Source organism: Ceratotherium simum, chromosome 11 (assembly GCF_057802395.1).
Source record: "Ceratotherium simum simum isolate JZ-2026a chromosome 11, ASM5780239v1, whole genome shotgun sequence".
In the NCBI taxonomy this organism is placed as follows: domain Eukaryota; kingdom Metazoa; phylum Chordata; class Mammalia; order Perissodactyla; family Rhinocerotidae; genus Ceratotherium; species Ceratotherium simum.
Window position 1 is genome coordinate 48,099,694 of NC_141910.1, and position 18,339 is coordinate 48,118,032.

General features: G+C 38.7%; 1 protein-coding gene across 18 annotated transcripts in view; it reads right to left on the bottom strand.

Moving 5' to 3' along the window:
- The window catches only part of LTBP1 (latent transforming growth factor beta binding protein 1), a 384,533-nt gene that overhangs the window by 178,665 nt on the left and 187,529 nt on the right, over window positions 1-18,339 (bottom strand). For all 18 annotated transcript variants that reach the window (XM_087436922.1, XM_087436919.1, XM_087436921.1 and 15 more), the window contains 2 exons: window positions 8,646-8,870; window positions 6,860-7,134 (listed from right to left, as the gene is read on the bottom strand). In XM_087436922.1, coding sequence (XP_087293048.1) covers window positions 6,860-7,134; window positions 8,646-8,870 — 500 coding nt within the window. The remainder of the gene's footprint in view (window positions 1-6,859; window positions 7,135-8,645; window positions 8,871-18,339) is intronic.

The following is an 18,339-nucleotide window of genomic DNA, read 5'->3' on the forward strand; positions in this document are numbered from 1 at the left end:
CAGATGGCACAGAAAGTGCCTGGTGTTAATAACTTATTCCACCTGACGGAGGCCAAACTTCAGTAAACGCAATCAGCACACCCCGACAGGGCTCTCTGCTCATGGAGACGGCAGACGTCTGGTAGCACCAGCCCTGCGGCTTCCCCAATTGCTGTCCAGCAGCACCTCTGCAAGAGGTCCAAGTTCACCCGGGAGGGCCCTGCCCCTGAGAGCAAGTGGCCTGAAAAATGGGGAAGGGGAGAGAGCCACATAGACACCTGAACCCACTGTTGACCCAGCCTGGCCAACTCAGGTCTCCTTCCCACATACGGGATGAAGCCCAATGAGAGGCCAAGAGTCTTTGGTAAAATGTTTTATAGTTATTCTTTTTTTAGACTTTTCATCTATTTATGTAGTTTATGGACTCCATGTAGGGAAATAACCAGTGTGAAAAGTTTTACAATGATTCTGGCATTATTTCCATCAGAATGTAACTAGTATTTCATCATAGCTTTAGGCTTCACCCCAGTAATACTCTTATAGTCAGGGCAGAGGAGATTTTGTGGAAATTAAGGAACAGGTCTCTAAGCAGAACTTAATGTCCCAGCTCCCTCAATTGAGCACTAAACTCATTTTCCATCACTGAGAGGAGATTTTGAAAGTCCGTCTCCCATCTCTACATCCTCATCTGTATCCATCCATCCATCCATCTATATTTTTTCTGCCATGTGGAATTGACAGGCATGACATCTGTTTCCCTACTTTCTCATTGGCTTCTGTATGGTGGAAACCAGGAAATATTGTTCTTCAAAGTCATGTGACAGAGGTATTGAGACTTTTTTAAAAAAGCACTTTCAGCTATGTAATTAGGGTATTTTCCACTTCGATGAGCTCACATTTTCCTCTTCATTTCTTCATGACGGTTATTTTAAAAAAAAAGTTTTTTTAAACAAAAGCTAAGTGTATTGGTTTGGCCATTCAGAAGTGAGAGAGAGACAGACAGAGAGAGAGAGTGAGAGAGAGACAGAGAGAGAGAGTGTGTATGTGTGCGTGTGTGTGTGTGTGTTTTCCAGTGCTAAGGTTTAGAGCTTGAGAACGTTATTGAATTTATCTGCCAAAGAGACCTATCTCCAATTAAATTAACTTTTTCTCCACTGGTCCATTCTGTTTCCATCTTTCTTGTCCAAAGAGAACTGTTGGAACAACTTCTGGAACCTCTAAGAGGATCCCAAACAATTCTTGTGTCACTTTAACTCAATTTTACCCCAGGTCTTATTATTTATATAACCAATAATTAAAGGAAAAAGAAGCTCTTCCAATGATTTCAGGATTTCACATCAAGTACTGGTCCTTTCTTCCTAATCCACATAAAGATTATTTTCTTCTGCAGGATATATATTAGAGAAGTTAATCTTAGAGGTGATTTTTTTATGGGTTTTTTTTTTTGAACCATTATGGAGATATTTTATGCTTGCAAACTATAGAAGTGGGTTTGCATGATATTTGATCATCTTTATCTGTGCTCGAGTGCTGTACTAGAAACATCTTCTCTTCCCTTACATCTACTTCAGGTCTTCCAGTATTTCGGTTCTTCTTAGTTAACTCAGGTGTTTATATGTGGAATTTTCTGCTCTTTTGGGATTTACAATAGGAAGGTCTTGAAGCACTTGAATTTTTGGTCTCGTCTCGTAATGTCTGGGTCTAATTAAGGGGCATGTTCCCGCATTTAAGAAAGAGCACACGATTGCACAACCAGGCAATGGCAGACTCGGCCTGGATGCTGAGCCCTGAACCCTGCATCGTGATTTTGAATACTTCTCAGACAAAGTCTTTTGGTACCATCTGGCATCATTAGGTCACCGTAAATGTTTGTTTCCAGCAATTGGGCAATAAATAAAACATGTTTGAAACTAAAAAACAGATGCCAAATAAATTTCAAATTTAGGTAACTATTAAGAGAACCAATTTAAAGCAAAGGGTATCCTTGTACAATGGAAATAGGTGTACATATTCAGGTGTACATATTCAATGTCCCTGTGATGCAAAAATAGATTTGAGGGGTATTTTCTGAAATTTGGCTTTCCTTAGAGATGAAAACTAGCACGGAAATTTTCAAGTCTTAAGCATGTGAAAACATGAGAGCATCCTGAAAGTAGCTGGTAATTGTAACCAGTGGAGATGTAATTCTAACTCGATCTACACAGTGAGCAAACTCGCAGAAACGTTTTCAAATATAGATGGAATACCCCTATTTACTCCAGGTAGCACAGATACCTATCTCTGCCAAAATTATGACTTATCAAGTACTTCAACTTGATTCATATTCAAGAAACCCATTCCTCTTAGTCATCCCAAATGCTCTATCAGATTAATTTCTATTATTTTAAAGTGAACTTAATGATGCCTGTACCCAGCCCGATTCACATAAAAGTCAATACTTTATATGATCTTAAGAACAAGAAATTATTTTTAGGACTCTGAAAGATGAAACATCACTCTCTACAATAGGAATGACTTTCCCCCTATATCTTGGCACTCTCTGTCAAGGGAAAAATCACAGATATTTCCAATTCCATTATTCCTGCTCTTTTCTCTTTATAATACAAGCCAAAGAAATGTCCTCTATTTTCATGAATTTAACTGTCATCACTAGATCTATTCACTGACCATTGAATTTTCTCCATAATCCTCTCTCACTCCATCTCTAACACAGCATTGGATTCCCTGATTAATATCCAAGAATACACCATTCTTGGTGTCAATTAAGGACGGGGTTGCTTAAAACAAAGACATAGCTGCTCATCTTCACCTCACAATCCTCTCCCCACCGCCCCCGCAAGGGTCAGCTCATCAATCGTAGTGAGAATTTATCTGATTTCTGAATCAAGGAAGTTCAGAATATTCCAACTCATCACCATATTTTTCTTCACAACAGCCCATAACCAAATCCTGATGCTTGATTCTTTACAAAAGCCCCTACATTCATCTTTATTTTCAGCTTCACTTCTTAGATTGGACCCTGCTCATTTCACAGTTGGACCAAGGCCAACTTCTGCCTACCCTCCTCATGTCTACCATCCCCTACCTCCACCTATCCCATTCATTCAAAAGTGAAACTTTGAAAATAATTTTCTAAAAATTTATTAAATGTATTAAAGTTACAGCTTTTAAGTTCAGCTTAAAATTATTCTATTTGTAAGTCTAGGAAATTTTAACATTTTCCCTCTTCTTTTTCTCATTTCAAATATGCTGAGATCTTCAAAGAATAATATAATAATCACATGCACATCCACCTCTCAGTCAACAGTTGTTACAGTTTTGCAATATTTGTGTATAAAATGCATTTGAAATTACAGACATCATGGTATTTCACCCCCAAAACTTTCAGCACTCATCTCTCAAGAATAAGGACACTGTCCTACAAATCCCAATACCATTATCACATATAAAAAAATTAATAATTCCAAAATATCATCTAATACCCAGTCCGTATTTAAATTTTCCCAATTGTTGCCCAAATATCTTTTAGAGCTGGGTTTTGTGTTTTTTTAAAACTAGGATTTAAGGTTCATACACTACATTTCTTATTGTCTCATTAGTCTCTTTCCAGAAAAGTCATTCTACTTTTTTTTTTTCATGATATGATTTTTTTTGGAGATACCAGGCAACAAGATTCTAATTATGAATCTGTCTGATGGGAGAGGGGGGAGGGGTGTGTGTGTGATATTTTTAGCTTTACCCTCAGTATTTCCCATAAGCTAGAGGTTAGGTGTAAAGGCTTGATTAGATTCAGGTTAAACATTTTTGGCAATTAGGATAATATGTAAACTTCATACTGTGTCACACCAGAAGGCACATAATGTCGCCTGTCCCACTTTTAACAATTCTGAGTTTGATCACTTGATCAAGGGAGTTTCATGTTATTTTTACCTTGACATCAAGTTATTTTTTTGCACTATGCCTCAGGTTTAAGAGACTTCATATTTGTGCAAACATCTGCCAGGATTCCCAAACCATTTCATATCTCTGGTCTCTTCTGATACTTCTTCCTCACCCATTTCTTGCACAGTCCTTTCTACTCCCCCTTTTCTCTGTAAGCTTGGTTTCCTAACCCTTAACCATCCATATTCCTCCACCATCCAAGCAGTTCCTGAAATTCTACTCCATGAAGCTTCACTGAATTTAAATACATTGATCACAGTTCATGTTGGATTCTCAACCCCAAGTTTACTGCCTAATTATTAGAATGTGCCACAGAAACAAGAGCTATTTCTGTTAAATTTGTTTTGTATATGATCTCTCACGGCAACACACAAACATAAGTGCTTATTGATAACTCTATGGCATTAATAGTCTCAATAGTTGAAATCTGCAGCTAATGAGTGTTCCCACTGAGCAAAGCACTAGTGAGTGTTTATGTAGCTGTTTTGGCCATTCACTTAAAATCTACCTATACCTCCCCTTCTGCGGCTATGTGTGCAAACCAACCACAGCAAGGACACAAAAATGTTCTCAAACATCTTTGTAGGAGACATCTTATATACTATCGACTATTTGCCAGTGATGTATTTTTATAAATGCCTGGATCATCCTTAATGCACGAATTAATTGGGCAGTCATAGGCATCCAGCAACATTTCTTGCCAACAGGAAGACAAATACATGCTGCAAATGTTTTTCGAAAACAGGCCTTACTTTGAAGCTGTGTATTAGTAACTACACATGCAAAGTAAACTAAGAATTGAGATCACTGTCTGGATCATTCAGATCAAAAGCCAGAGAAGTATCTAGATAAGGCAAAAAGTATTCCATTGAGAGTGAATTATTTGGTAACTCTATCAATTATCCAATTCATTTTGATTGTATAGTGCAGTTTAGGATTAAAAGTAAATTATTTAGGGGCCGGCCTAGTGGCATAGTGGTTAGGTTCGCGCGATCCGCGTCAGTGGCCCGGAGTTTGCAGGTTCAGATCCCAGGCGTGGACATATACACTGCTCATTAAGCCATGCTGTGGCACTGTCCCACATTCACAGTAGAGGAAGACTGGCATAGATAATAGCTCAGGGACAATCTTCCCCAAGCAAAAAGAGGAAGATTGGCAACAGATGTTAGCTCAGGGCTAATCTTCCTCACCAAAAAAAAAAATTAAAAATAAACAAAAATTTAAATAAATAAATAAGTAAATTATTTATATCCTTTCAAGTTAGCAATCAACTGCCTATTATTATACAAGAATAACAAGTTTGTTAATACCCTATTTTCTTGCTTTTTATCATCTGTGTTCCAACTTGGAAACTAAGGTGAAAGATATTGGGCACAGTTTTAAAAGGATCTGCTTTTTCCCTTCTCATGACCAGCCTAAGCTGGAATGAGTAAGCAATGCAAATGGCACCAAATTCATCCTCCTTCTCCAAGGCTGGTCCGAGGCAAAACTGTGAAGTGCATGAAGTTTACTTCAGCCCCACTGCCCCTAGCAAAACCCGCCCTTAGCACAAGAATCTAGTCTTTACTTCTAAGCTAAGTTTAAATTAATGATGTTCCTTCTCCAAAAAGCATTTGCTTAAACCGGGTATTCAACTCTGGAATGAAAAGGTCCCCCTTCAGTAAGCATTTCAGGCACCCACAGGCAGATAAAGGTCGTGTTTGGTGATTAAGCCTTTCATGTATTACTGAAGTTACATGACATAAGCAGTCACCTCCTCTGATTATTTTTAAGTTTGACACTATTGTGATAAATAAATATCTTCTAAGCTAATACTCACACAGTTTAATGTTTGCAAAGCAGTGCTCACGTTACCTTGTCTAATCTTAACAAAGCCCCATATTCTTGTCTCCACTTTACAGATAAGGAAGCTGGTTCCCTGCCACCAAGTGCTGGGTCCATGGCTCTAGCCAAGATCTTATAACTCCACATGGGTGCTCTTTCCATTAGGGTCTACATCAATTTTGCCTTTAAAAGTGTTTTCTAACTCTCTAAAGCAATAACAATTGATTCTATTACCCACAAATAATTCACACACCAATATTTTTGGAATATTCAGGAATTATAAGTACACCTCATCTACTCTTTAATCAAGTGACAGGAGGAGAACCACAGGACAAAGCTACATCACTATCATGTAATCTCAAAGCACATAGCACCAAATGGTTAGGGTAGAGGAACCAATATTTTTGTTGCCTTCACTATGCACTTTCAATGGGAAGTTTTAAAAAAAACTCAGCCTTTCTCCCACTTTACAACATAAATATAGGCCTAAAGCTACACGTAAATCCAATGACATTTAAAATGCACTGCGAATAACTCACGCATTGCCATTCTATTGATGAATTTTTATAAGAAAATGAAAGATGAAAAACTATAGCGTGATGGGTTCAATATTCGACTGTACCTACTAACCTGCAAACTACTGCACAAAGGCATAAATATTTTCAAACATCTTTGCAGAATGTCTCATGTACCATGGCTCATGTCTGATACATGTTTTATACACAAACAAGCTTAACTGGAAAAAAGATAAACATGCAATCATGGACTTTCAGCAGCACTTTTGGAAGTTCACTACTTAAAATTATCTATAGACCGAGAGTCAGCAAACTTTTTCTGTAAAGGGCTTTGCAGACTATATTTTAGGCTTTATGTATTATATGATCTCATTGAAACTAGGCAATTCTACCATCAACAGCATGAAAGCAGGCATAGACAATACGTAAATCAATGGCTGTGGCTGTGTTACAACAAATCTTTATTTACAAAAACAGGCCCTTGGGTCAGTTTGCCAACTCATTCTATAAAAAATCATTTTACCAAGTCTGGCTTTCCTATTAAAATGAGACCTTTATCTAGAACACATTACTAAACTGGGCTGGGCAACGCTGCTTACCTGTGACCCAATGGTTTCCTGGAAGCAACGGCCAAGCTGCGTCTTAGCAGCCACAGGATAGACATGAGGAATGACTTGCTGATGGGAGTATGTGGAATGTACTGTCTGGGTCTTCTGGACAGGAAGCCCTTGGTATGAGACTTGGGTTTGGCTTGGTTGAGCTTCTTTTACCTTCTGGCCTGTTGGGCCATCAATTCTTGAAACCTGATGTATCTGGACTGAAGCCTCAGGAGGATGCTTCACGTGGATATTGACTATGTTGGGAGGAAAGTTCACTAAAACAGATTGGGAGAAAAACTTGTTAGTCATGAATAATTAACATGGGACTCAGCATGAAAGTAAATTTTACACGCACATATATATACTTATATGCATGTATACTATACATAGGGTAAATAATGCAAATATAGTGTATATATATTTTTGCTGTACAGCCAAATTCTTAACAAAAGAGTACACTCAAAATAAAAATTAAAATATATAAATTAAGGTTTAAAGAATAAAACTGCAATTATGAAGAGAAATTAAAACCTCTCATAGTAACACATTCATGAGACAAAAATATTTTTTTCAGGAAAGTCATAAAACTATGAAATTCATGCTGCCTGTGGTCACAGGTGGGTACATTTTATCAAATGATAGTAATAAAGACTCAAGAGTTGGACTACTTTCGAATGTCTCACAAAGTTTCTACCATAGAAATTGTAGGATTCACCTTTCTACATCAAAAGAGGAATACAATTTCACAAAGCATAATTCTCTTATCCTTAAACATAGCGTGTACATACCTTTTTTTTTTTTTTTTTTTTTTTTGCTAAGGAAGATTCACCCTGGGCTAACATCTGTTGCCAATCTTCCTCTTTTTGCTTGAGGAAGATTCGTCCTGAGCTAACATCTGTGTCAATCTTCCTCTTTTTTTTTTTTGTATGTGGGTCGCCACCACAGCACGGCTGCTGACGAGTGGTGTAGGTCCACACCTGGGAACCAAACCTGGGCCACCGAAGTGCAGCGTGCCAAACTTAAGCACTAGGTCATGGGGCTGGCCCCGTGTGTACACACTTTTGTGCTTCTTATGAAATACACACACAAAATACCAAAGTGTGATATTTTATATCTCTAACAAGATTTAATTTCTGCAGCTTTCAAACAATATTTCATCTTCTGATCCTAAGATTCAGGTTTCAAAGAATAAGAGCCAGTAACACTTCTCTGCCCCCTTTTTAAAAATTGTGCACATATAAGAGATGCCAGGTTTAAAAGAATGAATTCGTCATAGAATTTCTGAGTTCCAAGTGACCTAGTTTACCTTCCTCTACAGATGAATAAATTGAAGTCCAGGGAGGTTAAATGATCATTTAGAGCAACTAAAACCAAGTACTCCTCAACTACAAAATAGACTTGGTTTTCATCAGCAAGTACTATGTGATCCACTCGTTTATTAATACTGTAAGGGCCAGAACACCGTCTTGTTCATCCTTCTATTTCCCAGGCTGTGCCAGAACAGTGCCATGCATGGTTATTAGCTCTTGGTGCTAAGAGCCACCAGAGAAGGATGGGCTCCTTTTTATTCTCTTATTTCCTAGATACCGAATCTCTATGGCCTAGACTGCACTGTAGCCACATACCTGGGCCTATATTCTGTCTCAACTGCCATCTCAGGCTACAGATCATACACTCCTTCCTGTTCTAATACCAGCCCTGACCATCTGCATATATTTGCTTCTGTATGGGTTTGGCAGGTTAACAGAGGTCTGATAAATAAGCAAAATCAAAATAATGAGCTTACCTTTGACTCCTTGCTGGCTAGTCATGGTCAGAGGCAAGGTATGTGTCGAGTGGACTACATGCGTTCCCAAGGCCTTGCCTGACTGCTGGGAATGCTGATAAAGTTTAGGCACACTGGCACCATGGACCGGGATCTGACAAAGCTTCCCTGTGAAATTTGGAGGGCACTGGCATTTGTCCCTTGAACTGCACTGGCCGCCGTTCATACACGGAAGATGGCAAATTACTGAAAGGGAAGAGATAAAATGTAGAGAGTTGATTAGTTTCTCAAATGCTAAATGACAATCAACCAATGAAACTCCCAAAACACACAGCCCATTACAGCCATCATATTCCCACTAACTTTAGAAATGGTAAACAAAGGAGTAACTATACTATGACAAAAAGTCTATTATTCACTACCTTTTGCTTTCCATCTTAAATCACTGAACTCTCCAATTGTTTGTGGTTGTTCTCCTCCAACAATGGAAAGAAGAACTCATTGAAAAGAACATATATAAAGTAGCCACTCAAGATTATTATCTCTCACACTGTCCTTTTAAGCGTCTCTTACTTTCTGTAATTACTTGTTTTTCCTATTTAATTACTAGTTTATTAACTGTCTCCCTAGATTAGAAACTCCTTGGGAAAAAGGGTTATGTCTGGCTTAGTGACCTTTATACCCTCAGCACGTAGAACAATGCCTGCACAGAGTGGACATTAATATTTCCTCAAAGAAGAAACAAATGAGAGTGCTAATAATAATATCTGTTGGAAACTTTCTCTGTGTAAGATACTGAACTAAGTGCTACCCAGAATGAAGGAGTAGAACAGTTTGAATCCTGCTTTACAGGAATTTGCAATCTCCTTGGGATAACAAGACCACGGTGAAACCTACAAGTAGCAGAGTGATTAGTAGTTTAAAAATTTAGTTTATTTAGAATACCGAAAGATAAAAGGACATAGGTGAAGAATTTTAAGAGGAGTTTTAACTTCTGGCTAAATTCAGCTTATGGTCAACCTCTTTATCACAAATGAATTCTTCCTATCAGCCTTTGAATGTGATCAGATTTCCACCAGCTTAAAAAATAAAAGCCCCTCAACTCCATTTCCTTCCAGCTTCTACCCTCTTTAAATCATCTCCCCCATGGCCAAACTTTTTAAAAGAATTGTCTGTTCACTTCTCAACTCACTGCAAAGCAGCTTGGGCCAGGTTGTTTTCCTTCTCCCCACCCACATTCTACATAGAAACTACTCTTACTAAGGTCACTAACGGTCTCTATGTTGCAAAATCCAATGGACAGATTTCAGTCTTCCCTTGATTTCCATGACATCTCACTCTCTGCTTTGCTCCTTCCTCTTTGCTCATTCTATCTTAATATCCTTTGCAGACTCCACTCTTTACTTGTCCTTTAAATACTGAGCTGCTTTAAGATTTGGTCTTAAAATCTTCTTTACTAGCTCTACACACTCTTCCTCTATAATTTCACCGTCATATGCTGACGTCACCCAAATTTGTATTTCCTAGCCAAAGCTTTCCGCTGTGCGACAAACTGTCTACTCCTGTATATCTCCATGTAGATATTCAACAGGCATCTCAAACTAAAAATGTCCAAAATTGATCTCAACATCTTCCCCCTAAAATCTGTCATCATTGAGTGGTCCTTAACAGAAACCTGAGTGCTGCTCTACCCATCCAAACGTCAGTCCTGGAAGTCCTCCCCTCTAAACATTCATCAAATATGTCCACTTCTGTCCCATCACAGGGCCCCTGTTCCCTCCTAAACCTCATCACTTATCAATCTCACCTCATTCCCTACAATTCAGCTACACTCACCTTTATTCAGTTCCTCAGTGTGCAGGGCCCTCTCACCCCTCTTGAGCTTTATCCACTCTATGTCCTTGGCCTGGAACACTCTTTCCACTCAGTCCCCCTCATCTAGCCTCCTATTTCTCTTTTAGACTGTTTAAACCTCACTTCTTCCAGAACCATTCTCAATTGCCCCTCATCTACATTTGGTGCCTCTCCTCTGTGCTTCCAGGGACTCTTGTTTGCTGCTCATTATGCCACTTAGCTTACTGCATTATAACTGCCTGATGACTTTCCTGTACGCCTCACTCAACTGGGGCTCTGTGAGATCAGGGACTTTATCTTGTTGTTTTACCCCTAGCATGTAGCTCAGGTTCTAGGAGGAATGCTGCAGCTCAAAAAAATACTGGATAAAAGAACGAGCATATTTATGCCTACCACTTTGTCAAATACCATTCTAGGTACCACAGGAGATTCGTGCCAGCCCTTCAAGAATGTAAGAACTAACTGGGGAGATTAGATAATACATGATAACTAAAAATACAAGTCAGCAAATAAGTGACAACTAAACAATATAAAACATAAATCCTGTGGAACTTCAGAGAAGAGAAAAGTCATTTTTGGGAAGTCAAAATAGACTTTATAGGAGAGATCATTTGGGATAAGTCTTTGAAACTAGGCAAGATTCAGAAAAACAGAAAGGATTGCACCCTAAGAGGACAGTGTATGTAAAGAAGGGGAGAGTTTGGATTTTATTCTGTCATTAGTAAGTTATTTTGGAGGCTCCAAGGAGAGAATTAAACAAGGCTGAAAGAGTGATGATGACATGTGGGATTAGTTGGAATAGGGAGTGACTAAGGTGGAGGAGTCAGTTAGGAGACTATTAAAATAATTGAATTACAAGTTGAAAAACACACAGATTAGGATGGCAACAAGAACTGAAAGAAACTTGAAGTAATATAATGATAGAGGGAGAATCAGTACAACACGCAGATGAGACACAGGAAATAAACAGCAGGCCGATGAAGAGGGGACACTGGAGGAGGAAGGAGAGAGCTGGAAAAAATGACCAAGGTGACCACCTAGAAACTGTGCCCAGGGTCTGACTATGTGGCAGATCAAGTCAAAACTGCCCATGATGGACAGGGACTGAAATATGCTTTCTCCAGTGCCCGATCTACTCTGAGGTACTGCATAAGAGAAGCTGACTCCAAGGTTGAGTCAAAGACTTCCTAACTCCCAGTTGAATTCTGAACTGAATTTCTAAATCACAGCTTGGCTACAATGATGGGCTCGATGTACAATGGGAAAGAGAAAGGGAAGGGGAGCCAGGCCAAGATTTAAATGTACTGCAACGAATTTACAACTGGAATTCAGGCACTCCTCACTATGCATGGTTCCAATATGCATGAATTTCAGTTACCACAGTTACCACCAGTCCCCCACAACAGCATGGCTCAAACTTCAGTGTATTAACTGTAAGTAATTGCATTAAGTACAAACTTCACTGCTAGCTCTTTGGTCCACAAATCACTAGGTGAACAACAGTGTGTATCATGATCGGTAACCAATCACAACACTTCCTTCCAAGTCCATTGGCAATTGATTCCTGCATATCAGTTAATTAGCTCATGCACAGACAGCAAAGCAGGTAGTTGTTCTGCCTCCTTGTCTTGTAGTGATAAACTCACAGGACATTGTACAGAAGTGCATAATCGAAAGGGCCAAAACAAAAAAGAGAGTGCAGCAAAGAAATGAAAAGTGGTAACACTGGAAGTGAAACTGGAAAGTGGTTGTGATAAAAAGATGTCCCAAAGAAGTAACATTAAAGAAACTCTCAGGGGCCGGCCCCATGGCTTAGCGGTTAAGTGCGCGCGCTCCGCTACTGGAGGCCCAGGTTCGGATCCCGGGCGTGCACTGACGCACTGCTTCTCCAGCCATGCTGAGGCCACGTCCCACATACAGCAACTAGAAGGATGTACAACTATGACATACAACTATCTACTGGGGCTTTGGGGAAAAAAAGGAGGAGGATTGGCAATGGATGTTAGCGCAGAGCCGGTCTTCCTCAGCAAAAAGAGGAGGATTAGCGTGGATGTTAGCTCAGGGCTGACCTTCCTCACAAATAAATAAATAAATAAATAAACTCTCAGATATTTCACAACTTTGAAAGCACAAAGGGTAAGATGTTGGAAGCCAATCCAAACTTGGAAAGGAGCATGACAATTTACTAAGACAGAGAAAAGATAATCCATATCATAAATTACACAATGAGAAGAAAGCAAACACGCTCAAACTACTCTTGACAAATTCTACTCAAAGAAATAAAACATTTTCTCACTGTTTCTGACATTTTTAAATTACAGGGCACTAAATAAATATTAACTTTACTATTGTGTTTCATTTCCCTATAAATTTATAAACTACAGTAAAAGTTTTAATGTTTTGACAAAAAATTTTTAAAGGTCATGGAATTGGTAATTTTTCCATTGATTATTAAGATCGTTTTGCACATTTTCAGCTTAAATGGCCATTTTTACGGTCCTATACTACCATACAAAAAGGACTACCTATAATCTATACTAAAATAACTTCATATATGTAACTATCTTTTTTACAAAGAAACATTAACCAAGTGACTTTTACTAGATGTTTCTAGTATCAATAGAACATTTTGAAATCTAACATGACTTTAATTAGTTTGTTTGTTTGTTAGTTTGTTTTTTGAGGAAGATCAGCCCTAAGCTAACATCTGATGCCAATCCTCCTCTTTTTTGCTGAGGAAGATTGGCCCTGGGCTAACATTCATGCCCATCTTCCTCTACTTTATACGAGACGCCGCCACAGCATGGCTTGACAAGTGGTGCGTCGGTGCACACCCAGGATCCAAACCTGCAAACCCCGGGTCACTGAAACAGAGAATGCGCACTTAACCACTGCACCACTGGGCTGGCCCCTAATTAGTTTTGTTTAAATCTACCTGAAACACAAATGTTTCAAGGACTGCAGTAATCTAAGTGGATATAGCAATAATCCCAGACCAGAACTCCAATAACCTTGTGTCTCTCTGGTCATAAAGGAAAAGGTTTCCACTTGACTTATTCCAAGCATTAAAAGGCCACTATCTATAACCATATATGAATGAGAAATAAACTATTCTCCTGTTCCAGCATTTTCTAAAATCTAAATTACAGTATAAAGTTCTTTGCCTCAGCTCAATAAATACACCTTGAATCCTTTGTGGCCGGTGATCTTTTTAAAGCTAAATAGTCTTTTACATCAAAGAAAACAAATTTAAAATCAACCTGCAAACTTAAGGATTTAACTATGAATGATTTCTTTCTCTTTCAAAAGTTCATGCCACTCTCAAAACATCACCTAGAGATATATAGTCTGTGCTGCCAGTGTTCTATAAAACTTCCTCAACACACGAAGAGGAAAAAGAGTAAGTTATCTTTAAGGCTGACTGGAGAAGCTTGTGGTATGCTGGCTGTAAGTCTAGCTATGGCACATATATTTTAGAACATATAACTAAAAGGTGTAACGTAGAATGCTGGCTGAGACATTCCATGACCTTGTCAGCTTGACATTTTGCTGGCCATCACTATAATTCACTAGATTGCATCATATGGTCACTTGGGACCCACTGCAAATAACAAGAGGTATATGAGCCTTCAGCCTGTTATTCCAGAAAGTGTAATTTCTTGACAACCACTCAAAATATCTCATGGTAGGACTCTAAAAGGTCAAAATGACCAAAAAGATCCATGCTGGAAAAACAAGTTTTTGAGTTTTGGAGGTTTTGAGTATGTCAAGTGTCTTGGTGCAGTCCACCATTTACTTTGGTCTGTCAAACAACATACAGTACTCAAGAAATTGGGCTGACAGAATAATATTCACATTCTATGCCACAAATTGAAACTTAGTTTAAATTAATAGATTTTTATGACTTGTATACAAATATGGACAAACTGAATTTTCTAAAGATTTGTACTATAAAAAGGTATACTCTATCTCTTTCTTTCCCATTATCTTAACTAACTATAAAAATACTTCAACTGCTTGTCTCCAAAAGGCACTTAAGAATGTACTCGACTTTCCTGCAGCAACTTCTGGGCCCCTCCACCCACCCCCTTGCTTTCTGTGCCAGCAGACAGACCGGTTCAAGTCATTGTGGCTAAGGCCAAACAGGGAAGAGACCTCCATCTGAAGGAAAACCTACATCTGTCATCTCACAAAATACATGCATATGATTTTGATCTGAATAGCTACTTAAATCTTCCCACTTGTCTCTGATTAGAAGAATAATGTTCCCTTAAAGGCATTCAGCATTTTTGTTGATATCCCTTGGAGTGTGAAAAAAAGCTGTAATATTTTTTGAAAGTAAAAGTTATCACTTTATTTCTTCCCCTAAACATACTGACGGAGAGGAAGACTATTCTCTACCCACTCTGGGTCCTCTCTGGCTGGGCTACAAATTAAACTGACATGAGACCGAATAGCAGGAAGAAATCAAACAAAGCTTTATAACGTGTACATGGGAGAAACCAGGGAAACTGAGTTTCTGGACAAATGGAGAGGTTTTCACCTTAAATAGCATATTCAGGTGGACAAAGGAGGATGTTGAGAGTGGGGGAGTCAGCTATGAGAGATTACCAGAAAGCACAGTAAACAAGAATATGCAGAATTAAGCCCTCACCTTCCGCACTGATAAGAGTTTCTAGAGATAAGGTCATCCGCCCTTCTTCCTGGTACAGAGACGGAGATACCTTTACAAATGGAGATTTCCCTTAAATAGAACTTTGCTAAGAACGGGCTTAGCAAGGACCCTCCCAGTCTATCCCTTTTAGGCAGTTTTGGGGAAGGTCAAATGTCCTTCAGAGAAAATAATCAAGGTAAAGAGACATATTTTGAGGCGGCCAATTCTGATTTCCCAGAATACCCACACACTGTCCTCCTTTAAAGGGTACCCTTAAACTCTATTCAGCCAGAAAGTGGGTTAACAGGTTAATACTGTAGCTGTTTAAAGCTTTCGGATAAAAAATATGTTAGATAACAATTAAACGCTGCAAACCATTGCTCACTTTAAGAACTTATCCCACTCTTTAAAAAAAAAAAAAAAAAAACCTGTATGTTTGCATTTTACCTCAGTATGTGTCACCAAAAAACAAAAAGCCTGGAGCTGAAAGCCAAGATGGAGGTCACATTCTTCTGAAGCTAGAACAGAGGACCTGAGGAGGCCCAGTCCTACACATGAGCCAAGGAAGGAAGTAGAGAATAGTAGGCATTTACTAAAATCGAGGTTGGAGATTTTTTTTTTAATGGAATGTAGAGATTTACAACTGCTGTGCTCTAAATTTGTCTATAGCCAATTCTTGATTATCCGTCTGCTAACTTACATTGACTCACGGCCCCCACCAAGAAAACATTTGAGATACAGGGGTCCGGAAAAACCTGTTCAAGAAGGTGACATTTAAGCTAAACCTAAAAGGAGAAGAATTCAGTGATGTGAAAAGTTGGCAAGAGGGTGTTTGCAGAAGAAGAAATAACAGGAGCTGAGATCTTGAGGTGAGACACAGCTTATAAAGGCCCAGAAAGGAGGCTGATGTGGCAGGAGAGCAAAGGCAAGGAGAAAGCGAGCAAAGCTGGGTTTGAGAGACAGACAAGGGCCAGATTTCCGTTTCTTTCCACAAGGATATAGGACAGCCTATAAAAGTACATACAGTGAAACAGAAAAAATATAAATAAAAAGTTAAAACTTAGAACCAGGACATATACGAATCCCAGGAGTCAGAACCAGGGAGAAAGAAAGCACAAGGATCAGTAGGATCCTCTATTGTATACACATGAAACGTGCACTGTAAATTTGCTATGAGTTCCTGGACCTCATTTTAGATTTCTGAGTAACTAGCCAGATTCAAGTTAAATTCCAAAAGGTTTACTTTAAAATTCATTAAACCATTCCATCGGTAAGAGGATTTTTTCTTTAATGTGTGAGAGAAGAGATTGGTGTTCTCAATAATACATGTTCAAGGGAAATACAGAGTCCAAAGAAATTCTGGGGCAAAAGGAAATGCCTTATTATTAAAAGAGCTAAAAATGCCCCCACCACTCTTTCCCTGCCAGATAGAATCTCTGTTTTACTTGCTTTGGCAACTGAGAAGACCGTCTTCATCCCGTCCCCACCTATCAAAACACTCAAGGAAATGCAGATAACAACAAATGCAAAACGTCAACCTTAATACAAACAAAAATTTCAAGAATGTCACTAGTTTTTAATGCTGGTGCACATTAGCAAATGCTCCCATACCAGGACCTGTTTATAATTCAGGAGATACGAAGCCCTACCACACACACCAGAGCTTCCAATTTGGGACGAGGCCATTCATCATCTCAACATTGTTTATGGCTTTCTGTTCATTTATCATCAACCTCACCATAGCTGTGGGCTATCTAATTTGATCTAGTTTTATACTTCGCATAACCTAAGGAGCTCCACATATTGAGTACATCACAAAATTCCACTTCATACCCTGCATCCATAGAAGCTGCTGGTGTTGCTACCTCAGTATTTCCTACAGCCCAGGGCTCCTTTATCCTTAGGAAAAACAGTAACATTTGCAGGCTGCAGAGTAAACACAAGAATACCAGATACCTTAGGTTGGAGTTATCCTCTAGTAACAACCTTTGAAAACTGGGGCAAATCATTTCACTTTGTGGATTAGGGACCCCATCTGCAAAAGGAGGTGGCCCAATGATACAATCTACAGGTTCTTTTCTATCCCTGAAATTCTGGTTCTCAGAAGTCTAACCAAGTTAGTAAATACAGTGAAATTCAGATTTCCTCATCTCATTTAATGTGATTGGCAGGAGTTAAATTTTAAAATAGGGAAAAATGTGTATCCAGCTACTTGCACTTGTGTAGAAGGCACTGGGGTTAATCTGGTAAGTGTTGTGCTTTATTTTGATTTTTAATGTATAATCAGACACTGATTCAAATGTAAGTTTCATATGTATTGACAAAGCAGTTAATAAAATGCTCATAGGTTTATAAAAATAAAAAGCTGACTTCATTTGGAGGAATTATATGAACATGCCTAGCTGAGGAAACAATATGGTGCACACTCATAGACAGTGAAATAGGTTTCATAAAAATGATGACATACTTCACCTCTAGAGACCCTACCTTGTACAGTGGTATCACTGCAACCATCTGCAGGGACACAATGCATTTTAGTTATTGTAGCCTGGCATTTTCTTTAACATCACTGCAAAATGCGTTCTCAAAAACCAAGTAATACCACTTAAGCTATATACAATAATATTAAAAATAAGCTTAAAAACTTTTTTTTCAGCACTATAATTTGCAAACTGTCTCCTGTGGTGTCTCTATAAGCCAAGTTCCTACTCCCACTAAGTTCATTAATATCTGCTTGTTATTTATTCCAGAGCCTCAGGGAAGTACTTGAAATGAATCTAAATTTAGAAGTTTAAAATATTTGCAAAGTCAAAACCTTGACATGCATATCTAACTGGAGAGCACAAAACTGCCCTAAAACCTTCTGACATCATAGCCAGTCCAAATGTTTGCAGCCCTTTCAAGTCCGGCCCAAATATGGCCTCTAAAAAAGAAACTTTGCTCCAAAGAAAAGAGGACGCTGAAGAGGAAGAATCCTAGTGGCATTTGCAAATTTGATGGGAATCTAAAAATTTGTCGTTTATCAATCTGCCTTGTATTATATTTTTTGTTCCTCTTTGTCCTACTGGATTTTGACTACAGTAGTAAAGAGGCCACGGTGTTTTCATTTTTCTGCCATATTTCATAGCACAGCATTTTACAGATAAGAACTCAACAAAAAACTGACATTAATTCCCAAAAGATTCCAGATGGAAAAAAATGCAGCAT